General features: G+C 39.8%; 1 protein-coding gene across 6 annotated transcripts in view; it reads left to right on the top strand.

Annotated features, from left to right (window-relative positions):
• Nucleotides 1–22,818, top strand: part of cadpsa (Ca2+-dependent activator protein for secretion a) — a 106,284-nt gene that overhangs the window by 12,814 nt on the left and 70,652 nt on the right. For all 6 annotated transcript variants that reach the window (XM_058373771.1, XM_058373770.1, XM_058373772.1 and 3 more), the window contains exons 2-3: nt 11,526–11,639; nt 13,521–13,853. In XM_058373771.1, the coding sequence (XP_058229754.1) occupies nt 11,526–11,639; nt 13,521–13,853 (447 nt within the window). The remainder of the gene's footprint in view (nt 1–11,525; nt 11,640–13,520; nt 13,854–22,818) is intronic.

The raw sequence follows: 22,818 nt of genomic DNA, 5'->3' as shown, positions 1-22,818 counted from the left end.
TGTCTGTCTGTCTGTCTGTGTCTGTCTGTCTGTGTCTTGTAGGTATTCAGTCTATCTATCTATCTATCTATCTATCTATCTATCTATCTATCTATCTATCTATCTATCTATCTATCTATCTATCTATCTATCTGTCTGTCTGTCTGTCTGTCTGTCTGTGTCTGTCTGTCTGTGTCTGTCTGTCTGTGTCTTGTAGGTATTCAGTCTATCTGTTATTAGTCTGTTTATCAGACTGTAGCTTGTGATGGGAAAACTGAAAGATCACTCCAAGTTCTTCTGGAATGTTCTGAAGATTTAAGAACAGCTGATTTGTTCTTCTGTAGAAAGCCATGCAGACTTTCTGGTTTGTCTGACAGATGACTGGCATGCGGCTTTACTACAGTATTAACTTAAGGTGAACTTCTAAGGTTTTCTATCTATCTATCTACAATGAGTTGATTTCTGTTAAAGTGAACATCTCAGTCTAACCTTTTAAACACAACACATTGTGTGAAATATGTACGAAACATACGGCGTTCGCATATGTGTGTGTTTGTGTGTGTGTGCGTGAGTGTGTGTGTGTGTTTGTGTGTGTGTGCGTGTTTGTGTGAGTGTGTGTGTGTGCGTGAGTGTGTGTGTGTGTTTGTGTGTGTGTATGTACGCGGGTGTTAAAGTGAAAAGAAAAAGAAAATGAATGTAGGCGTGAATACAATAGCAGCATGTGAGTGTTTCATACTTTATAGCTTGGGGACAGAGAGAGAGGGAGAGAGAGAGAGAGAGAGAGAGAGGGAGAGAGAGAGAGAGAGAGAGAGAGAGAGAGAGAGAAAGGTACAGACTTGGGTATATGTACTAATATACAGATGAACAAATATTATTTGAAAAATGTTTACAGAAAAAAATTTATATTAATGTAAATAAAAAAATAAATAATTGTTATTTTATTTACTTTTTTATTTATTTATTTATTTATTTATTTTTTTTTTTAGAATTTTTAGAACGTACAAATTAATACAAAAAATACTTTTAATAGGTTAAAACATTTCTTTTTTTCCCTTTAAATGCGTATTACATTTACATTAGAAATACATTATCACTGAAAACTGATAATCTTAATGACTCCCACAGAGCTAATTAGAAGTTTGCTCAATGTAACAGATTCATGGTTCCCTCCCAGATGTGTGTACAGATGTGCGCTGTGTGTGACTCACTAGCACACATGATGTGATGTTATTATGGTCCTTTCAGTACGGCATCTGTGAAAATCCATTAGAATCATCCAGAGAGCACACACACACACACACACACACAATGCTTACAACCACACAAATGCACACAATGCACACCTGCTCATATGTAGTGTGTTATATGCACAACACACACACACACACACACACAAAGACTCCCAGTGCGCTGTCAGCAGGCGGAATTGTAAGCTTCACTCTGATTTCTTTCTTTATGGATGGCGGCTTTTACAATCCTGTCAACCATCAACTCCCTACGTACAGTATAACAAAGCAGAGAGAGAGAGAGAGAGAGAGAGAGAGAAACAGACAGACACTGAGGGATTGACAGACAGAGACAGAGAAACTGGTTTATTATACAGCAGTGCTCACTGATGCAGTTCCTCGAGAATGTAATTCCAGCTCCACAGGGCCTTGCATAAGTATTCACCCCCTTGAACCTTCGCAACGTTTGGTATCAACTCTCCACACCAATGACTCCCGATGCTCCCTACACCATGCTTCACATGGGAATGGTGTTCTCACTGTCATAAGCAGCTTTCTGTACTCCCTACTGATCGGATGTGCATATTTAAATGTAATAACCGCTTCATAACTCTCCGTAGAGCTCGAGGGGAAATGAAGACGCTCAGCTAGAGTCTCCTAATGTCTTTACGTGTGACGAGAGAACACAAACCGAAGCTCTAAGTTTTTTTTGTTCTAAGGCAAAAATATGATAAGACTTTTTTTTTTGTTTTTTTAGTTAAGTTTCCAGACAGGGTAAATGAATGAATATGAACATTTAGTTAGTATGTTGTTTATCTCTTATACCTGAATGATGTACACTATATATTGCCAAAAGTTTTGGGACATCTGCTTTTACATGCACATGAATGTAATATGGAGTTGTCCCGCCCTTTGCAGCTATAACAGCTTCAACTCTTCTGGGAAGGCTGTCCACAAGGTTTAGGAGTGTGTTGATGGGAATTTTTGACCGTTCCTCTAGAAGTGCATTTGTGAGGTCAGGCACTGATGTTGGATGAGAAGGTCTGGCTTGCAGTCTCCACTCTAATTCATCCCAAAGGTGTTCTATCAGGTTGAGGTCAGGACTCACCAAACCCGCTCATACATGTCTTAATGTACCTTGCTTTGGTCACTGGTGTACAGTCATGTTGGAACAGGAAGCGGTCATCCCCAGCGCCGCCGCATCGCTGCTTTTAGGTAGAAATGAAGTGAGGGGTATAGCCACAATAACAGCTGGTAGACATGTGGCATTGTGGGTAATGTAGAAAAGGTTATAATGTGAAAGATTATTGTTTAGGGTGGATTTTTCCTTCGATGTACAGTCATGAGGGATATGGAACAGTGAGAGAGGAAATAGGCAGAGGGATTTTCTCCTTCTCAAAGCTATCTCCAGCCTCCCCAGCACACACACACACACACACATACACACACACACAAACCCATATTTGCACATTGTACGCCTCCTCCTCTGTCCTGTTCATAAAAGCACTGTAGTTTATCTCGACCTGACCTCACTTAATGAATCCAATCCTCCAAAGAGCGCATTATTTCAATTTCCTATTTAAGTTAAGCCAAAATGCGAACAGCACATTAACAGCACTCGACCTTTTTTTTTTTTTTTAATTAAATGTTTTTATCTTGAATGAATTTTACACAGTAAACAATCCATTAATACAATTGCAAAGGAATAAATGTGGAGTATTGGGGTCAACAAGATAAGTGTGTTTTTTTTTTTTTTTAAAAAAAAGGGAATCAGTGGATGCACATAATGAGAGAATGGTCAGATTTTCTCTTACACCATGTATAATAGTATATAGTGCCTTAGGTGTGTGTAATGCGAGGAATAAACCATCTCAGGAATCCTCATGTAATGAAGAATTTTATTTCACCGTATCATAGAATCATTTCGACCTCCATCAGTGCTCTTTCTCTTTTCTCTTTTCTCTCTCTCTCTCTCTCTCTCTCTCTCTCTCTCTCTCATTCTCTCTCTCTCTCTTGGTCTGTGGTGAACGAAGGAGAAAAATAATACCCCAGACGAGTCTGTGCTCACCTGTCGAACAAAACCGAGTGTAATGCTTCACAGAGCGTGAAGATGTCCAAGGAGGATACAGGAAGAGACACAGAACTTTACAGGAAGCATTAATTAAAAGAGAGAGAGAGAAAGAGAGAGAGAGAGAGAGAGAGAGAGACATAATAACAGTTTGGTTAAATTGAATTCTTCGAAATAAATGAAATATTTATTTATTTATTTATTTATTTATTTATTTAGTTAGTTATCTATCTATTTATTTATTTATTTATTTATTTATTTATTTATTTTAAATCCCAATTCCCTTTCTTAAGGACAGCACATAATGAGCGACAGGTATTTTTTATTGCAATGAAATACTGGATATATACTGCATTTTTCATTTAATTATTTATTAAATAAACAGCACTCCATAGGAAGATTCACATTCAAATTCTATTAAGAATTACATTAAGAGAAAATGCACCTCATAGAAAGGATACAATGTAAGGAAGACAACTTCGTAGTGATTATAGGCGTAATTCAATGCTAGCGTCATTAAGAGGAAGAGCACTTTGTAGGAAGAATCTGTTATGAGGTAAAAACACTTTGTAGTGTGAATACATTATGTTGAACAGATCTATGTAGGAAGAATACATTATAAGGTAGAGCACTGTGTGGGGAGGTTACGTAATGCAGAAGAGCACATTGTAGAGAGGATACCTTAAATGGTGGAGCAGTTTGTGGGGAATATATGTTATGAGGTAAAACACTTTGTTTGTAGGATCCATTATGAGGTAAAGCACTCACTTTGTAGTGAAAACATGGGGTATGGCATTTTGTATGGTGGATACTTTATAAGGCAAAGCACTTTGTAGTGAAAACATGAGGTAAAGCACTTTGTAAAGAGGATGCATTATAAGGTAACACACTTTGTACTGAAAACATATGAGGTAAAGCACTTTGTAAGAAGAATACATTATGAGGTAAAGATCTTTGTAAGGAGGATGCATCATGAGGTAAAGCACATTGTACTGAAAACATATGAGGTACAGCACTTTGTATGGCGGATACATTTTGAGGTAAAGCACTTTGTACTGAAAACATATGAGGTACAGCTCTTTGTAAGGAGGATGCATCATGAGGTAAAGCACTTTGTACTGAAAACATATGAGGTACAGCTCTTTGTAAGGAGGATACAATATAAGGTAAAGCACATTGTAGTGAAAACATGAGGTACAGAACTTTGTATGGTGGATACATTATGAGGCAAAGCTTGTTGTAGTGAAAACAAGAGATAAAGCACTTTGTAAAGAGGTTGCATTATAAGGTAACACACTTTGTACTGAAAACATGAGGTACAGCACTTTGTATATAGGATACATTATGAGGTAAAGCATTTTGAAATGAAAACATATAAGGTAAAACAGTTTGTAAGAGACATTATGAGGTAAAGCATTTTGCAGAGAGGATACATTATGAGGTAAAGCATTTTGCATAGAGGATACATTATGAGGTAAAGCATTTTGTAGAGAGAATACACTGAGGTAAAGCACTTTGTAAGGCGGATAGTGTAGTATAATATCGTAGTAGCGTGTAGAGAATAAGGTATATGCTTTGGAGTCAGTACACTGTACGTTTCAGCCACAACACTTTCCAGGCTTTATATGAAGAACAAAACCTGAGCACTTAATCAAGGGTACACTCTCTCATCTCTCACCAGCGCTCTCCATGAAATTAAAGTTTTATGTGATTAGAGATGGATCGTGTGACGAAAAATTGCTCCTGAATACGGAGATATTTATAACAGAGCAAAAAACAGCAGGAGGAACTAAATCACTCGCATTTGCCCTGAAGCTCTGTTCAAGAATAGATCGGCCAGAAGAGACACTAAAATAGACACACACACACACACACACACACACACACACACGTTATTCACTGTCCATTAGAGCGCATTTACAGGGTAAAGACGTACCACAAAAAATACACAAGAAAAACAAACTACACCAGCTTGTACTTGTGCACTTTTGCCTCGTCTTATATTTACATGCGTTTCTCATGAAATGTAATTTAACCGAGCTTTTTTGGAAATACATCAGCGCTGTTGTCAATGTTATTGATTCTGATTGGTCAGAAGGTCTATAATGCGATTATTGCACTCGTTCTAATAGAGTTGTTTCTATAGTAACAGAAAATTCACAGTGACTTGTATAGCGGATGTGTCGCGTATAGAAATGGGTCGTTTCTTTAATAAAATGAAATAAAATGAAAACATGAAGTAAAGCACTTTGTAAGAAGGATGCATTATGAGGTAAAGCACTTTGTAAGAAGGATGCGTTATGAGGTAAAGCACTTTGTAAGAAGGATGCGTTATGAGGTAAAGCACTTTGTAAGAAGGATGCATTATGAGGTAAAGCACTTTGTAAGAAGGATGCATTATGAGGTAAAGCACTTTGTAAGAAGGATGCATTATGAGGTAAAGCACTTTGTAAGAAGGATGCATCATGAGGTAAAGCACTTTCTACTGAAAACATATGAGGTACAGCACACTGTATGTAGGATACATTATGAGGTAAAGCACTTTGTAAGAATAATACATTATGAGGTAAAGCACTTTGTAAGAAGGATGCATTATGAGGTAAAGCACTTTGTAAGAAGGATGCGTTATGAAGTAAAGCACTTTGTAAGAAGGATGCATTATGAGGTAAAGCACTTTGTAAGAAGGATGCGTTATGAGGTAAAGCACTTTGTAAGAAGGATGCATTATGAGGTAAAGCACTTTGTAAGAAGGATGCATTATGAGGTAAAGCACTTTGTAAGAAGGATGCATCATGAGGTAAAGCACTTTCTACTGAAAACATATGAGGTACAGCACACTGTATGTAGGATACATTATGAGGTAAAGCACTTTATAAGAAGAATACATTATGAGGTAAAGCACTTTGTAAGAAGGATGCATTATGAGGTAAAGCACTTCATAAGAAGGATGCATCGTGAGGTAAAGCACTTTCTACTGAAAACATATGAGGTACAGCACACTATATGTAGGGTACATTATGAGGTAAAGCACTTTGCAAGAAGGATGCCTTACGAGGTAAAGCACATTGTGGGGAAAACATGAGGTACAGCACCTTGTATATAGGATACACTGCGAGGTAAAGCACTTTGCAGTAAAAACACATGAGGAAAATCACTTTGCCCAGAGGCTGCATCATGAGGTAAAGCATTTAGAAATGAAAACACATGAGGTAAATCACTTTGTGGAGAGGATGCCTCATGAGGTAAAGTCGAACGAATAAAAGGATACCTTATAATTGAATTACAAACATTATAAACAAATAAAAAAATCTCTTAGCAAATTAATGCGATGTACAGTTTAAGGAATGGAAACCGCATCTCTGCTTCAGGTCAGGCTGATTAATTTCCTAAATGTGCATGCCCTCAAGATTGCTCTTGTAGAAAAAAGAGAAGAGGAAAGAAAGCAACTCTCTTTATCGGTCAACTCTATTTCACTGAAATCGTGTCATTTTTTTCCCCCTAAAATGTTTTTCATAAATTACTAAATAAGTAAATTAAATGTCATAAAGCTTTGCGACATCATCAGCTTTGTGACATCATCATCATCATCATATGCGTATGAGTGGTACCACGATGACTGTATGATACTTACCTTATTTGCATGAGCGCTAGTTGGTTAGTTAATTAGTTAGTTAATCACTACCATAACCTGGAATTCTCTATTAAACAATCTGATATTCGATATACGCCTCAGCCACTAAAGCCATTAAATCCACATGACTGAAGGTTTTATATCCCTCATTTGTACACACCCCATGAAGAATAGTAACTTTGTCACTTAATAAACGTTACGCATGAGAGTTATTACAGCTCCTGCAATACAGGAAGGAGATTCTGACTGCTGTGTGCGATTCCTTCCCCCATTCTGTCCTCCAACATTACTGAGGGTTTAGTCGCTGGGTTTGATGTACCGGCTTGGCTACTGTCATGTGGTACGCTGGCCGCTGTGCAAGAATGTGTGTGTGTGTGTGTGCGTATGTGTGTGAGTGATAGTAAATTACTATCCATGAGTTGTCTGTTTCTATAGTAACCACAAGGCTAGGCAGGTGTGAGGTAGATCTCAGGGTGAATGAGCTTGTGTGTGTGTGTGACTTGGAGAGGAGTCTTTACTATCAGCTGATGTTAAGACTAAAAAGCGAAGCTGATTTGTGTTCTAATGAGGCTCAGTGTATTTAAATCAGCTTCGGTGTCACTTTTTTCCCTTTTCATTGTGTAGAAAGCGGTAACAGTGCAGCGTTTGCCAGAGAGACAGAGAGATGGAGCGGGAGAATCATTACGCTTATTTATTCCTGGCTGCATTTCTCATCCAGAGGCAATAAAATTCACTGAGCTGCTTCCCTGAGCCACACATACTTAGCGCCCTGATGGACAGGGTTTTGAATGGAGTCGAGGAAATATCTAGGGATCGTGTAGAAATTCCAGGTAGATTGCAAAAAGAAAAAAAATGTCTAAAAGAGGCAAAAGGATGAAACTAGCGATGTTAATATTTTAAAATTATTTTTAAAAGTCTTCACAATGTACATTATTTTGTTAAATATACAATTATGTGTGTGAACGTACAGGAGTTTGTTGTGGAAAAGATACATCTTTTGCTTTATTGCTAACTAGCTAGCATCAGCTAGTAAATTTGCGAGCAAGCAAAAATGTCAGACAAAACATTACTCCAGTTATAATGAAGTGTTATCTATAGATTCAAATTGAACTATTAAGCCATCGATAATTCACTTCTTCGGCGTATTTCTGCTTGAAACCAATCATGTCACTTGATCGGTGCTAGTCGTATCAAGTTGATCGTACCGGGAAATTCCACATCCACGGAATGCTCGCAGCTGTTTGGCAGCTCACCAGTTCAGGAGATCTGAATAGAAACAGCCAAAGTAGGCGGAGCAATGAATGCCAAGTGGGCAGGGGCAAGCAACGTTATATAGAATAAAAAGAATTCAAGATTATGCCACCTGGAAGTAACAAGACCTTTGAGAAAATCAACAGAAATCTGCATTATATCAACATTTGACACCAATGAACTTCCGATTTGTTTCTCAACAAGAGGAATTCGTGTGAAATTCCTGTTATCCTGTGATCACATACTCTTCAGATGCAGTAGATTCGTTTGAAAAACACTGGAGTCGCCCTGTAAATTTCCAAAGGAAGCACTGAACCGAAGAAGAAATTCAAGCGTTTTTTTTCTAAGACTCATCACTATCTAGCTATTACAGAAACCCATCTTGTGTTCCTCCCTATTGCACTGATGGCGGATGATAGCCTCAACGCCACCGCCCTGCTGGTCTTTAATGCACGGGGTCAAGACTTCCTGAAGAGCTCGCTACAATGGAAAGCGAGACAGGGAGGAGATTTAATTGCTGTGGTCACCACATTAGTGACTTATCTTTTTATAGTCATTACGCAAGTCAGCATGAGAGTAATGGAGCTAATGCAACAGCCGGCCAACCATCTGAGGAGAAGCAGGCCCGAGGGGAGATACGATAGAGAGAAAGAGAAAGAGAGAGAGAGAGAGAGAGAGATCTACACCCATTTCAGTAAACTTTTGTGTGTGTTTGCAAGCTGATATATCCTGAGGAGAGACTAGCCATATGCATTTACACGGCTTTGTAAGAGATGACCAGATGGTAATGGAGGCCAACATGACCGGACTTGTTAACGCACAAGGCTTAGTGTTTACTGCATCACAAAGAATTCACATCTGTCATTACATCAGGTGCTGGATTAAAACAAGACGGATTCAGATAGGTTTCTGATTCAGCTTTGTGCACTGTGTGTGTGTGTGTGTGTGTGTGTGTGTGTACACTAAGCATTCAATAATTATGACGCACCAAATGACTCACTTGTTAATTCGATTCACTGAATCGCCGAGTAGACTCCTTCACAAATGACTCATCGCTCTATGTATGAATCTGCTGCACGTTTGTTTTTAGAATTAATGTACGTTTATATTCTTAGTGAACATGCTTCTAGCCATGTTTATTTTTAGTGTGTTTCTTACATCTTACATCTCCTAATTAAGGCACTTGAGGAAGCTTGAATTGCTCTTAAATCAGCCATGATGCAATAAATCCAGCTACTGCTTCATAACAGTTATGGGTTCTGTGATTATGTTTAACGATGAGATGGGCTAACATAAAATTGTGGAATTTTTTGGCTTAGAGAAAACATACACTATATTACCAAAAGTTTTGGGACACCTGCCTTTACATGCACATGAATGTAATATGGAGTTGCCCTGCCGTTTGCAGCTATAACAGCTTCAAATCTTCTGGGAAGGCTTTCCACAAGGTTTAGGAGAGTGTTTATGGGAATTTTTGACCATTCCTCTAGAGTGATGTTGGACGAGAAGGCCTGGCCCTCAGTCTCTGCTCTAATTCATCCCAAAGGTGTTTTATGGGGTTGAGGTCAGGACTCTGTGCAGGTCAGTCAAGTTCCTCCACACCAAACTCACTCATCCATGTCTTTATGGACCTTGCTTTGTGCACTGGTGTGCAGTCATGTTGGAACAGGAAGGGGTCATCCCCAAACTGTTCCCACGAAGCGTGAACTTGTCCAAAATGTCTTGGTATGCTGAAGCATTAAGAGTTCCTTTCACTGGAAGTAAGGGGCCGAACCCCTGAATTCAATGATTTGGAGGAGTGTCCCAAAACTTTTGGCAATATAGTGTATTTGCGATCTGAAAGGTTTTTTTTGTTTGTTTAACAGAAATACAAAGTGCAACAAGCTTTGTGCTTTTCTGCTTCTTGGATAAGAAAAGGATGTAGGGAACAATGTTTATAGCTGTTGTAGCATAAGTGATAATAGGAAACATACATTCCCCCAAAACAGCTAGTTGAACTTGTATCTTTCTGTCAATTTGCACTACACCTTTTCATCCTTGATCACCACCCCCCCTCCTTTAACAGCACATCCCCTGCTGTTTTACCTCTTATACACTAAACCTATGTGAACTAAGTTCTCAGTACAGAATATGTGTTCTCACTCCTGGCACCCTGAGCCCATCATTAAGATTTTATTCTACATTTTTTCACCGAGGCTTAACGCAACCCTGCAGGATTATAATTACATCCATTCTGCTTTTTTTTTTTTTCTTCTTCTTTTTCTGCTACTCTGGGTTATGTTTCCCAAAAGCTTTGCAGCGTAATGACCACCATTATGCAGTAGACTTTTTATCAGATTTAGATTTGCTCTATCATGTAACGATGACTCTTACTGCTTTAAGCATTCAGAAGTGCAACCCAAGGCCCACACCGAGCGTGCGGCACTACACGAGCGTATGAGTCAGCAAGAGTGAGAAAGAAACGAGAAGAAATAGTGGCCTTCGTCTGGCACGGTCTCTCGATGTAGGAGGCAAAGGTGGAAATATCATCCTGATTTGATTTGGAATTTGTTTACTTCATCCTAGAGCGTGCCTTTGGGACCTGCGCCGAGTGCGTATATCCTCAGCACCTCCACTTCTCATATTGACCCTTGTGTTCACTCTTAATTAATTACAATCTGAAATCTGCTCCTACTAAATACTCTTTCGACCTTGATTATTCACCCAGCTTCTCAGAGGAAAGAGGTTGATCCAGAGTCAGTTCTTCATCTGTAAAAAAAAAAAAGACAGATACTTAGAGATGCTGAAAACTGACCCTAGACCAGTGGGTGTGAAGAAGGTGTGAATTTTCCCATTTTAAACTGTACTGATAAACAGAGCAAACAGTGCTGGAGGCGGGGAGTAGAACGCAGCGTCGAAATCTATAATTACTCATTTTCTTGACTCTATTATTAGGTTAGAGATCAGGTCATTTCTCAGCATGGTAATAATTTGCAGGTTTTGAATGGTGAAAAAGCAGACTTCTGCAGGTTTTAGTGAGGGCCCTTAGCTTCGCTTTGGCAAGAGAGAGAGAAAACTGTGTTGAATTACAATAATTCATAATAATATTAATCACATGAAAGTATATCTCTCAATAATTTAATTTACAAACTCATATGACTTTAACTTTTGTTACAAAGCCAAGTTTAATTCATGAACTTTTGCCATTGTGAGTGTAATATATCCTCTTCTCTTCTCTTCTCTTCTCTTCTCTTCTCTTCTCTTCTCTTCTCTTCTCTTCTCTTCTCTTCCTTGCTGCTTCACTTTTTTCTTTCATTTTCATTTCTTTTTTTTCCTTTCCTTTCCTTTCCTCTTTTTCCTTTCTTTTCCTTTCCTCTTCTCTCCTCTCCAGATCAGCAAACAGCACCTCCAGGTAGTGAAGGAACGCTTCCAGGCCTTCTTGAACGGAGATACGCAGATCGTGGCGGACGAGGCGTTCATCAACGCCGTCCAGAGCTATTACGAGGTGAGGAGTTTTCAAACACATGATCGGACACACCTCCCATAATGACTCAGACCTCATCATGTGACGCTGTAACAGCTTTTAGCCAATCAACTCCAAGATACCTGAAGGCAGTTTTAATGTTTGCAGAAATTCCATATTAACTTATATAACTGTGATAAGAGATATCTGTTCTTGTGTATAGATGCATTAAGTGCAAGACACAGGTCTTACACGGACTTACAAAATATTACATCACTTAAATTTGTACACAGTAACAAGTGAGCTACAGTCAGTAATTGGGTCCAGTCTATACCAAGTATCATGCTGTAATAATCAACATCCCTCTGTGAGATATTTCTGCTTATTTCATTAATGTCCTTCTGAAGGTGACTTTACTTATGATTGGGTTTTTTTCTGTCACCTCTGGCTTTCTGATTAGAGAGTAAAGTTGTGAAAATGTCTATTATTTATAACATTAATGCAATAATAGTTCCACCTACAGATGTTTTACCTGTCAGAATGGCAACTCGGTGAACAACCACTGAAAATAAGTCAGTGATTCCTCACTGAGTCGAAAGCAAGAGCATGTGAATTGGATAAAGGTGATTTGTTTGTTTTTTTAAAGGTTAATCAGCTTAATCCTGGTGACAGTTTAGACTGATTGGGTCAAATAATCAGTGAAATGGTCAAGAGTTCAGGGGCAGACAGAGACAAGCAATTCAGTTAATGTTGTCGTTAGGATTTAGATGGGATTGTTTTAACTCACCTTCATCTGTTTAGCCAGAGAGAAAGAAAGAGAGAGAGAGAGAGAGAGAAAGAGAGAGAGAGAGAGAGAGAGAAAGAGAGAGAGAGAGAGAGAGAGAGAGAGAGATGATTGCATTACCTGGCCCGAGCAGTATCTCAAAACTCGGGAGGATAAATGGAGATTGAGGTATTGAACATAATGTGGGAAAGAAAATATTAAGAAAAAGAAAAGACTTCCTTTTGGAATGTTCTAGTTTCTGCAAAGTTTGATAGTAGTAATAGGGAAGTAAAGTGACCTTTAACTGCTTCATTATATTCAAAAACCTTCAGACATTTTACTTTTACACCATTTTTCTTTTCTCTTTTCACATTATGAAGTTAGGAAATTATTGAATATATCTTGAATATTGAATATAATTGAATATAAGTGTAATTAAGCACTATAACCAGGTATTAGATGTTAAGGTCTACGTCATTATCACACATCGGAGAACATGATGGACGTACCCAGCTCTCATGCCGAGAGAATTCAAGAACAAAGTAAGCGATCGAGAGCAAAAGGATGAATAAGAGATGAATGTCAACCCCGGAGGTGCACAATAAAAAAAACATGCATTCATCTTTGTCTGCTTTAGCACTGAGGTTAGGTCTCCCGCTATGTGTGTGTTTTTTTTTGCCGAGTTGCACAACAAGCCGCGAGCCACTTTTCACCTGATATGAAGCCGCGAAGCCACGTCCGTGCTGAGAAATGACCTCACTCGGAGCTCGACATTGAAAAAGAGAGGTTGAGATTGAAGGGAAACACTGCAATCAGCAGCACAGTGATTGAAGTGAATTTCAAAAGTGGAAAACGCACTGCAATAAAGATTCAGCTTCTCGTGCAGCAACAATTCCCACAGCTGCTCTCCTAAAGAAATGTTTTTTTTCCCCCTCTCTCCTTTCAGAATTGGCCGCTTCCTGTGTGTTGTGAAAAATGGGGATAATAAATGTGATGTGGGAATTGAGTCTGAGCAAAAATAATCAATGTTGCAGAGAGCAGAGACACCTTGTTCGCAGTGTTAGCATTTCTACCAAACCAAAACTGGCAAACGGTATCTGGCCGCTCAAAGCTATTTTGCGTTTAATCCAAAACGCTAAATTGCTACCAATTTTCCTCAGGTTTTCCTGAAGAGTGACCGAGTTTCCCGCATGGTCCAAAGCGGCGGCTGCTCAGCCAACGACTCACGTGAGGTCTTTAAGAAGCACATCGAGAAGCGCGTGCGCAGCTTACCCGAGATCGACGGCCTGAGCAAGGAGACGGTGCTTAGCTCCTGGATGGCTAAGTTCGACACCATCTACCGCGGCGAGGAGGATCCCCGGAAACACCAGCAGCGCATCACGGCCAGCGCTGCCTCCGAGCTCATTCTCAGCAAGGACCAGCTGTATGAAATGTTCCAGCAGATCCTCGGAATCAAGAAGTTCGAGCATCAGCTGCTCTACAATGCCTGCCAGGTAAGACAGATGAAAGCTGTTAGAGTCTGGGTATGGGTTTGGGTTTTGGGATCTTGGTTCTTCCAGACCAGTTCTATTGATTGAAGATTATCATATGGTGGAAAGTGTACTATGTCTAGATGCTGAGTGGGGGGTCAAAGGTCTTGAAATTGTTGGCTTCATTGGATGTTGTAGAATGAAAGCCTTTTTGTCAAACTTTGTCCAGATGAAAAGCACAAACTCTCACTTGAGACTCAGAACATTTTCAGCAAGACTAAGCTCCAAGACTGAGTATCAAATACCAATGCCTATAAGTCTAAGTCAATAGAGAAAAATGTTGAGCCCAGATTTCTACAGCCCTTGTAATCAGTTTAAAACTGGTATTTGGTCAGACCTTATCAGGTTACAATCCAAGTGTAAACAGGGCCTCAGGGTCTAGAAGTTAAATTTAGATAAGGATGTATTTTCTCACAGTCTTTTTTATGGTTAATCGTTCATCTGACGCCTTCCATCCAAAGAAATATCCACCTGAACGGTTTAATGTCTTGTTCAAGGCCTCAACAGTTGTAGCTTTATCATGCAGGAATTTGCAATCAGAAGCCAAAAACCTTGCAACCATTGCTTTGGGTTTATGTGGATAATCCCAGTCAAGCCGTACCCAAGGTCCCCCATCCATATGTTTAAGCCTAAGATTAAGGATACTGACCCTACATGAACTTTTGCTCTTTGTTTAACAGGTTTGTGTCATTCGTTTGTTCAGTATTGTGCAAGTTTGATGAGTTCCTCGGTGAATTACTTGTTGCAGAATGACCAGTTAAACCAGTTCGAAGAAGCACAGGTGAAGTTAAGATTGAAAATGATAATCACTGAGCCATATCCAGCAAACTGAAATAACGACTTCACTGTTCACTCTCAGCATTTGTGGACAACAAGCTTGCTCGCTCTTAGGAAAGCTTTGTATCATGGGATTTAACGTTTGTCAGTAACTGTTCAGATCAACTGACGGAACGAAGATACGGGCATTTTGCAGGAAATTAAAATGCCATCAATCAGACATGTAGACACCTGCACACCGGTTCAGATCAGTGAATATTGGCAGCGAGAAAAGTGCAGCAGATGATAGGAGTAGGAGTGGGTAGTGAGCATAGAATATAATCACACGAGGATAAATTACAGGAGAGAGTTAGAGAATTACAGGAGTGGAGTTTTAGTCCACCTGTTAAAATAATACAAGGAGGAGTGTACTGTATTCTCGTCTCTCCGTGGCTGAGTGGGCACCATGGTGCTATTTTCATTACCGTACTATTGCTTCCCTTTAGAATATTTGCATAACTGTAGGTGATGGAAAAGCAGAATGAGTTAGAGAGAGAGAGAGAGAGAGAGAGAGAAAAGAAAGAAGAAAGTAGAAAGAAAATCTGTATTGAGGTGTATGAATAAATATCCAAAAGGTATTGAATACATGATCAAAATAATGGTCTTGATTGAAAAAATGAACATATATTATATTATATTATATTATATTATATTATATTATATTATATTATATTATATTATATTATATTATATTATATTATATTATATTTTTCCACATTAAACTGAATGTTGATGAACATCCCAGAGATAAGCTAGTTCCTGTTAGAGCAGCTATAAACATTCCCTCACGGCCTCTGACTCATAAAAGCATCGGCATTGGAGACTCCTTCCAATAATCTTCAAATAAACGTCTCTTTACAGAAAACTTCAACATGTCAATGATTATGATGCATACACTATAAAAGTCCCTATAGCAAACATAAGGTTTTAGAGCATGAAGCTGTTATGAAGCTGTCTTACTGCCGGGACTACTTTCAGAGCTGGTGGTAGAAAATAAGTGAACCAAATGTCTTCTGAGTGATCGATAATTAAAAAATAATAATAACGTACAATGTGTCATGATATGTTCGCAATACGTCCGGAAATAGAGGGCAGGCATTTATATTATGTTTAAGATTTAGCGAGTCAGTCTTAATAACACACGGCCACATATAAGGAAGGAGCGCTACAGTGATGCGTAATGTCGTCCAGACGTTAAATCACTAATCCATACGTGTCATATTTCTGCCTTTCCGATTGGCTGGGAGCAGCGTGACGGGCGCACGTGCCGTACATCGTCTTAATTAGCCATGAATAAAACCCCACTCCTCTATTTGGATGGTAATAACCCAGTCGCCATGGCAACAGAAGAGCGGTGGGCTGAGCGTCAGATCAACAGGAGTGAAATCAGGCAGATTCAATGTACACACACACACACACACACACACACACAAACACACACACACACAAACACACAGTCTGTATAGACACACAAACAAATACACACATACACACACACAATCTGTATAGACACACATACAAATACACACACACAAACACACACATACACACAGTCTGTATAGACACACATACAAACACACACACACAGTATGCATATGTACACACTTACATAAATATGTATAAATATGTAGACACCTGAACACACACACACACACACACACACACACCTCTTACAGTATGTATATGGACAAAAATAGACATGTGTATTACACCACACACACACACACACACAGGCACACACACACCTCTTACAGTATGTATATGGACAAAAATAGACATGTGTATTACACCACACACACACACACACACACAGGCACACACACACCTCTTACAGTATGTATATGGACAAAAATAGACATGTGTATTACACCACACACACACACACACACACACACAGGCACACACACACCTCTTACAGTATGTATATGGACAAAAATAGACATGTGTATTACACCACACACACACACACACACACCTCTTACAGTATGTATATGGACAAAAACAGACATGTGGAGTACACACACACACACACAAACACACACACACCTTACAGTATGTATATGCATATAAATAGACATGTGGAGTACACACACACACACACACACCTTACAGTATGTATATGCATATAAATAGACATGTGGAGTACACACACACACACACACACACCTTACAGTATGTATATGCATATAAATAGACATGTGGAGTACACACACACACACACACACACACACACACACACACCCTGTTTCTACATTTTCTTCTGTTTCTTTTCCCACAGCTGTTTTGCATCCTTCCCTCCTGCTCTCTGTAATTCTCACCGAGTGTGTGTTAGGCACGTGTTTGTTTGTGTCCCAGAGCGCTCGCATGCTAAACTGCTTTCAGCGGGCGTTCGCCGTCTCCCAGATGGAGGGAGTCTAATCTTATATATCGACTGTTTCCTGAGGGTGTGTTGGGATGTTAGCCGTGCTCCAGCTTCTGACTGACAGGTAATTAAAACCGTGGCAGAAACGCTAGAAAACACTTCAGCCCGGTGATGCTGACAAACAGAGAGTGTGTGATTCATTTCCTGCCCCGTGGCTCTGATAAAAACAACCCTCAGATAGAACAAGTGGTATCAGTGATGCTCCTGCTTATGAGATCATCGCTCACATGAAACAGCTGTCCTCGCCATTTATTTATTCATCATGAATGATGTACGTTCATGCTAGCGTTTAAAGTGATAAATAAAACACACCATAACTCTCTGTATAGCATCTCGGAGACTTCTCTAGATAGATATTGTCATCAACACACCTCACTTGGGTACTTTACTGGATGCATCTCTTCCATATTGATGCTTGGACCCCTGCTTATCTCTTCCTTATACCAAGAAAAAACCTCTTTTGTTTTTTGGACTTCTTTGGACAAACCTAAATACCTATTTCTGTTTACATTAATAATCATACTGCTCATATACTAATCATAAATATACCATATTGATTTGGAGGGACACCCCTCCAAATCACTGAATTAAGGTGTTGTTTTTCAGGGGTTGGACTCGGCCCCTTAGTTCCAGCGAAAGGATCTCTTAATGCTTCAGCTTCATACCAAAACATTTTGGACATTTTCATGCTTTGTGGGAACAGTTTGGGGATGACCCCTTACTGTTCCAACATGACTGCACACCAGTGACCAAAGCAAGGTCCATAAAGACATGGATGAGTGAGTTTGGTGTGGAGGAACTCGACTGGCCTGAACAGAGTCCTGACCTCAACCCCAGAGAACACCTTTGGGATGAATTAGAGCGGAGACTGCGAGCATGGCCTTCTCGTCCAACATCACTGCTTGACCTCACAAATGCGCTTCTAGAGGAATGGTCAGAAACCTAAACCTTTCCTAAACCTTGTGGAAAGCCTTCCCAGAAGAATTGAAGCTGTTATAGCTGCAAAGGGGCGGGACAACTCCATATTACATTCATGTGCATGTAAAGGCAGACGTATTTAATTTAATTGAAATAAATTTTTTTATGGTATTAATTTTTTTAAATTATATTTTCTTCTACTTTTTTGACCCAGTCAAAAAGTCTCTTTGTCTATAATTATGAATGTGAAAATTAAAATTCGTATTTTAATTCGCAAGTCAACCTGAAAAGTGTCACGGCAAAAATCTAGGTCTTATGTTGGCTGATATTTAGTTTCACTGTTCACTCTCAGCATTTGTGGAAAGCTTTGTATCATGGGATTTAACGTTTGTCAGTAACCGCTCAGATCAACTGACGGAATGAAGATATGGGCATTTCGCTGGAAAAGTCAGTTCTCATGCTGCTCTGTAAGTCAGACTGGAACTCTCATGAGGGCTGTATCAGGCCTTTATATCACTTCCATAGGTTTATGCAGTGTTAAGTGTTATGAATGCTATCTTTGTCTACATGGTTATCTTTTTTTCTTCTTGTTCAAGATCAAAAGCCTTTTCTCTTATCTTCCACAAAGACAGAAAGCTTGTTAGGCAGCTGTGATCATGAGCAGACAGCTGGAACATCAGGACAGCTGAGCAGACACAGCTTAGCATCCTGAGACTGAGAACATTAGGAGGGATGCGTGTCTGTCTTTTTGGTTGTTTTTTTTTAATTTGATTCGCAATGTGTGTGTGTGTGTGTGTGTGTGTGAGCATGAGAGAAAGAGGGAGCATGCAGGACGTTTATCTGTAACCCCTGCTGTGAAGCAGACCTCAAAGATCTTCTGCTGTAACAAGCATCGCCACCAAAACTTCTTCCTCGTCTCTCATCCACAGCTTCCACGCCGCTATGATTAATGCCTTCTCTCCAGCAATGATGGCTTTGTTACAGAAGCAAATTAGATTTTGTGCCTTTGCGTAGGACATGCAGTCTGGCATGGGTGTGTCCGAGTCTGAGGCGAGGGTGTTTTCTGGTGAGCTGAGATTTAATCATGCTGACACTGCTGCTACACACCCTGTCTCAATTAGCTAACCACAGGAGGGGGAAAGAAAATCATAACACGCCGCATACATGAGATTACGCTTAGGGCACGCTGGTCGGATATGAGCTTCAATTCAATTCGGTTTTATTTGTGTGATAATTGCGTGCTAATACACAGTGTCATCGTGCGGCTGTACAGAAATTCAGGTGTAGAATGCCTCGAGATGACACGAGAGGAACCAGACAAGATAGATCCGATCAGCCATAACATTATGACCACCTGTCTAATATTGTGTTGGTCCCCCTTTTTGCTGCCGAAACAGCCCTGACGCGTCGAGGCATGGACTCCACTAGATCCCTGAAGGTGTGCTGTGGTATCTGGCACCAAGATGTTAGCAGCAGATCCTTTAAGTCCTGTAAGTTGTGAGGTGGGGCCTCCATGGATTCCACAGATGCTTGGATTGAGATCTGGGGAATTTGGAGGCCAAGTCAACGCCTCAAACTCATTGTTGTGCTCATCAAACCATTCCTGAACCATTTTTGCTTTGTGGCACGGCGCATTATCCTGCTGAAAGAGTCCACAGCCATCAGGGAATACTGTTTCCATGAAAGGGTGTACATGGTCTGTAACAATGCTTAGGTAGGTGGTACGTATCAAAGTAACATCCGCATGGATGGCAGGACCCAAGGTTTTCCAACAGAACATTGTCCATAGCATGACACTACCTCCGCCGGCTTGCCTTCTTCCCATAGTGCATCCTGGTGCCATGTGTAGACCAGGCTACCAGGTTCACCACTGTTCCTTCTTTGGACCACTTTTAATAGATACTGACCACTGCAGACTGGTAACATCCCACAAGAGCTGCAGTTTTGGAGATGCTCTGATCCAGTCGTCTAGCCATCACAATTCGGCCCTTTGTCAACTGATCAGAAGGTTGTGAGTCTTCCACTACTAGGCCCTTCAGCAAGGCCCTTAACCCTTAATTGCTCAATTATATAAAATGAAATCAAATATTAAAGTTGCTCTGGATAAGGGTTCCAAATAACGTATTATAGTGTAATGACTTTCATGCTAGTGTGACTGAGCGGTTCACTGACATACAAAATATATTTATATCTTTTTGAGTGATGGAATCAACTTCTATGCTTAATCCAGACAGAAGAAAACATCTTCTTGTTCACCTTTCGACTTTTCCCTTCAGGGGTGGCCACAGTGAATCATCTCTCTCCACCTATCCCTATCTTCTGCATCCTCAAAACTTACACCCACTAGCTTCATAACCTCATTTATTACATCCATATACCCCCTCTTTGCCTCCTGTCTGGCAGCTCCATGTCCAACATTCTCCTACCAATGTACTCACTCTCCCTCCTCTGGACATGTCCAAACCATCTTAATCTGGCCTCCCTAACTTCGTCCCCCAAACGTCCAACATGAGCTGTCCCTCTGATGTACTCGTTAGACAGCAGAAAACATCACTATTTTCTGTGTGAACCCTAGATATCTGCACTTACACTAGCTCTACACCTCAACACACTACTGTCTACTTGTAAAAATCTACTTTTATTTTCCTCTCTCTGACATATCACTTTGCTTGTATTTCCTCATTATAAGTCACTTTGCATAAAAGCATCCACTAAATGAACTGGAAACGTAGAAATGTAACTGAAAACATCTCTTCATTCATCCTTAGTGACTGCCTTGTCTGTGAGTCGGGAACACAAATGAAACTACTAGCTTGTTTATTTTTGGTAAAAAATTGAACTAAGTACAAGTGCTGGAAAATTTCCTGTTGAGAACGGAGAGATGTAGCTGAGACGAAGGCCACACACAATCCTGATACCACACGTATAAATCACAACATATTTTTTGCTAATTATTTACTATGATATCCATTTTTTCAGAAGAATTGAATCGCATGCGGTTCGACTCTCTCGCATGATGTCAATCGGTCAACAAACAGAACTGCGACAACCGTTTGGATATAAACACCTTTCATAAACCCTCCAGCTTATGAAATATTTATGCGCTGCTAATGAATGTTTTATAAAGGCACTATGTAGGTACCCTTTAACCCCACTGTTTGTATTTTTTTTTTTATTATTATTTTATTTATTTACGATACCATCCCGTAGGAGTTTACAGTTTTCTAGTTTTAATCTTTTCACTACATTCCGATAACGGAGAAAAAATATTAATAATATTCCATAAGTAGAGGTTGTTGTGAACTTTTTGGACACCAGGCATTGATAAACACACACCAGTTTGTTTGTGTACCTGCTTTCTAATTCCTTCATATTCCTATTTTGTTCTTTAAAACCGTGTTTTCTAGATTTTTCCAGAATCATGACTCATGTCACAGAAACACACATCACTTCTCCACAAAAGATCTGGGAAGCGCGCTTTGAAAGCTTGTGACGCAATCGTGTGGTCAACTGCGTTGATTGATTTTATGGATGAGTTTGTTTTGCGTGTGTGTGTGTGTCAGTGAATACATTTTATTATAATAGTACATCTTTAGACATGTGTGAAGGTGTGTGTGTGTGTGTGCATGTGCCCATTAGGAACAACCTGAACGCCCTTTGTCTGGCCTCTTGTGGTTGCCATGGAGACGGTAAACATGCAGGGCTTTTATTCATCCTTTCTTCTTCATCAGCTGTTCTTCATGAGAATACATTACAGGCACATCTGTCTAATCACACACACACACACACACACACACACACACACACACACACACACACACACACGCATGAACCTGTTGTCTACACACTCTTCCAGGAGGAATAAAGGAAATCTATTTTCTTGGCTGATTTGATTAAATCCCTCCTGCGTAATTATTAACCCTTAAGCTCAGAAAGTCATCTGTTTGTTTGTTTTTATTCTCGAATCTATACTTTAAAATCAATAGTTAAGCCAAAATGACATTTAGACAATTTTCACAATTCCATCACTTCAGATAGGACATGCTGCGTGTCCAAAGTCCATGACCTGGTGGGGTGTTATGCATCGTGACAGGAAGCGAATACACAGTTATAGACATCATGTCCTGAAGTGTGTTTATTTTCACAGGATGACGCATCACACATTTAAAAAAAAAAAATACATAAATCAGCTTGTCATGTTATCTACGTAGATACCAGGAAGCACATATTCCTCTGTCTTTAAAAGGTCAAGCTCCATTCGTAGCCTCTGGCACTGGAGACTCCTTCCTTCCAACGTCTCCTTACAGAAAAACTCACCATATAAACATCACAGGTTTAGATAAGGAGGGTCTGCTTTCAGAAGCCCTGTCTAAGCAAATGATAACGAATTAGAACAAACACATCATTCTGTTCTAATCACTTTACTGCTGTAGATAATTAATCAACGCTTTCTGGTCAATCAGAATCCAGAGTTCAACAATATAAGCAGCTTATAACGTCAAATAATCCTGTACTGCTGATGGACATGATCAGTTTTTGTTTATCTGCCATGTCTCCCAGTGAGGATGTGTGTTTATTCAGGGCTATATTTGCTGTGTGTGTGTGTGTGTGTGAGAGAGAGAGAGAGAGAGAGAGAGACAGGGAGACAGAGAGAGAGAGATGATTGCATTACCTGGCCCAAGCAGCATCTCATAGCTTGGTAGGATAACTGCCTGTTGGCTGTAGAGAATTAGGCAGGGTGATTGAAGAGATGCCAAACTCTGCCCTGTGTGT

The sequence above is a fragment of the Hemibagrus wyckioides genome, linkage group LG21, assembly GCF_019097595.1.
Source record: "Hemibagrus wyckioides isolate EC202008001 linkage group LG21, SWU_Hwy_1.0, whole genome shotgun sequence".
Lineage (NCBI taxonomy): Eukaryota > Metazoa > Chordata > Actinopteri > Siluriformes > Bagridae > Hemibagrus > Hemibagrus wyckioides.
The sequence above is the reverse complement of the archived record's forward strand: the minus strand, read 5'-3'. Positions and strand labels throughout refer to the sequence as shown.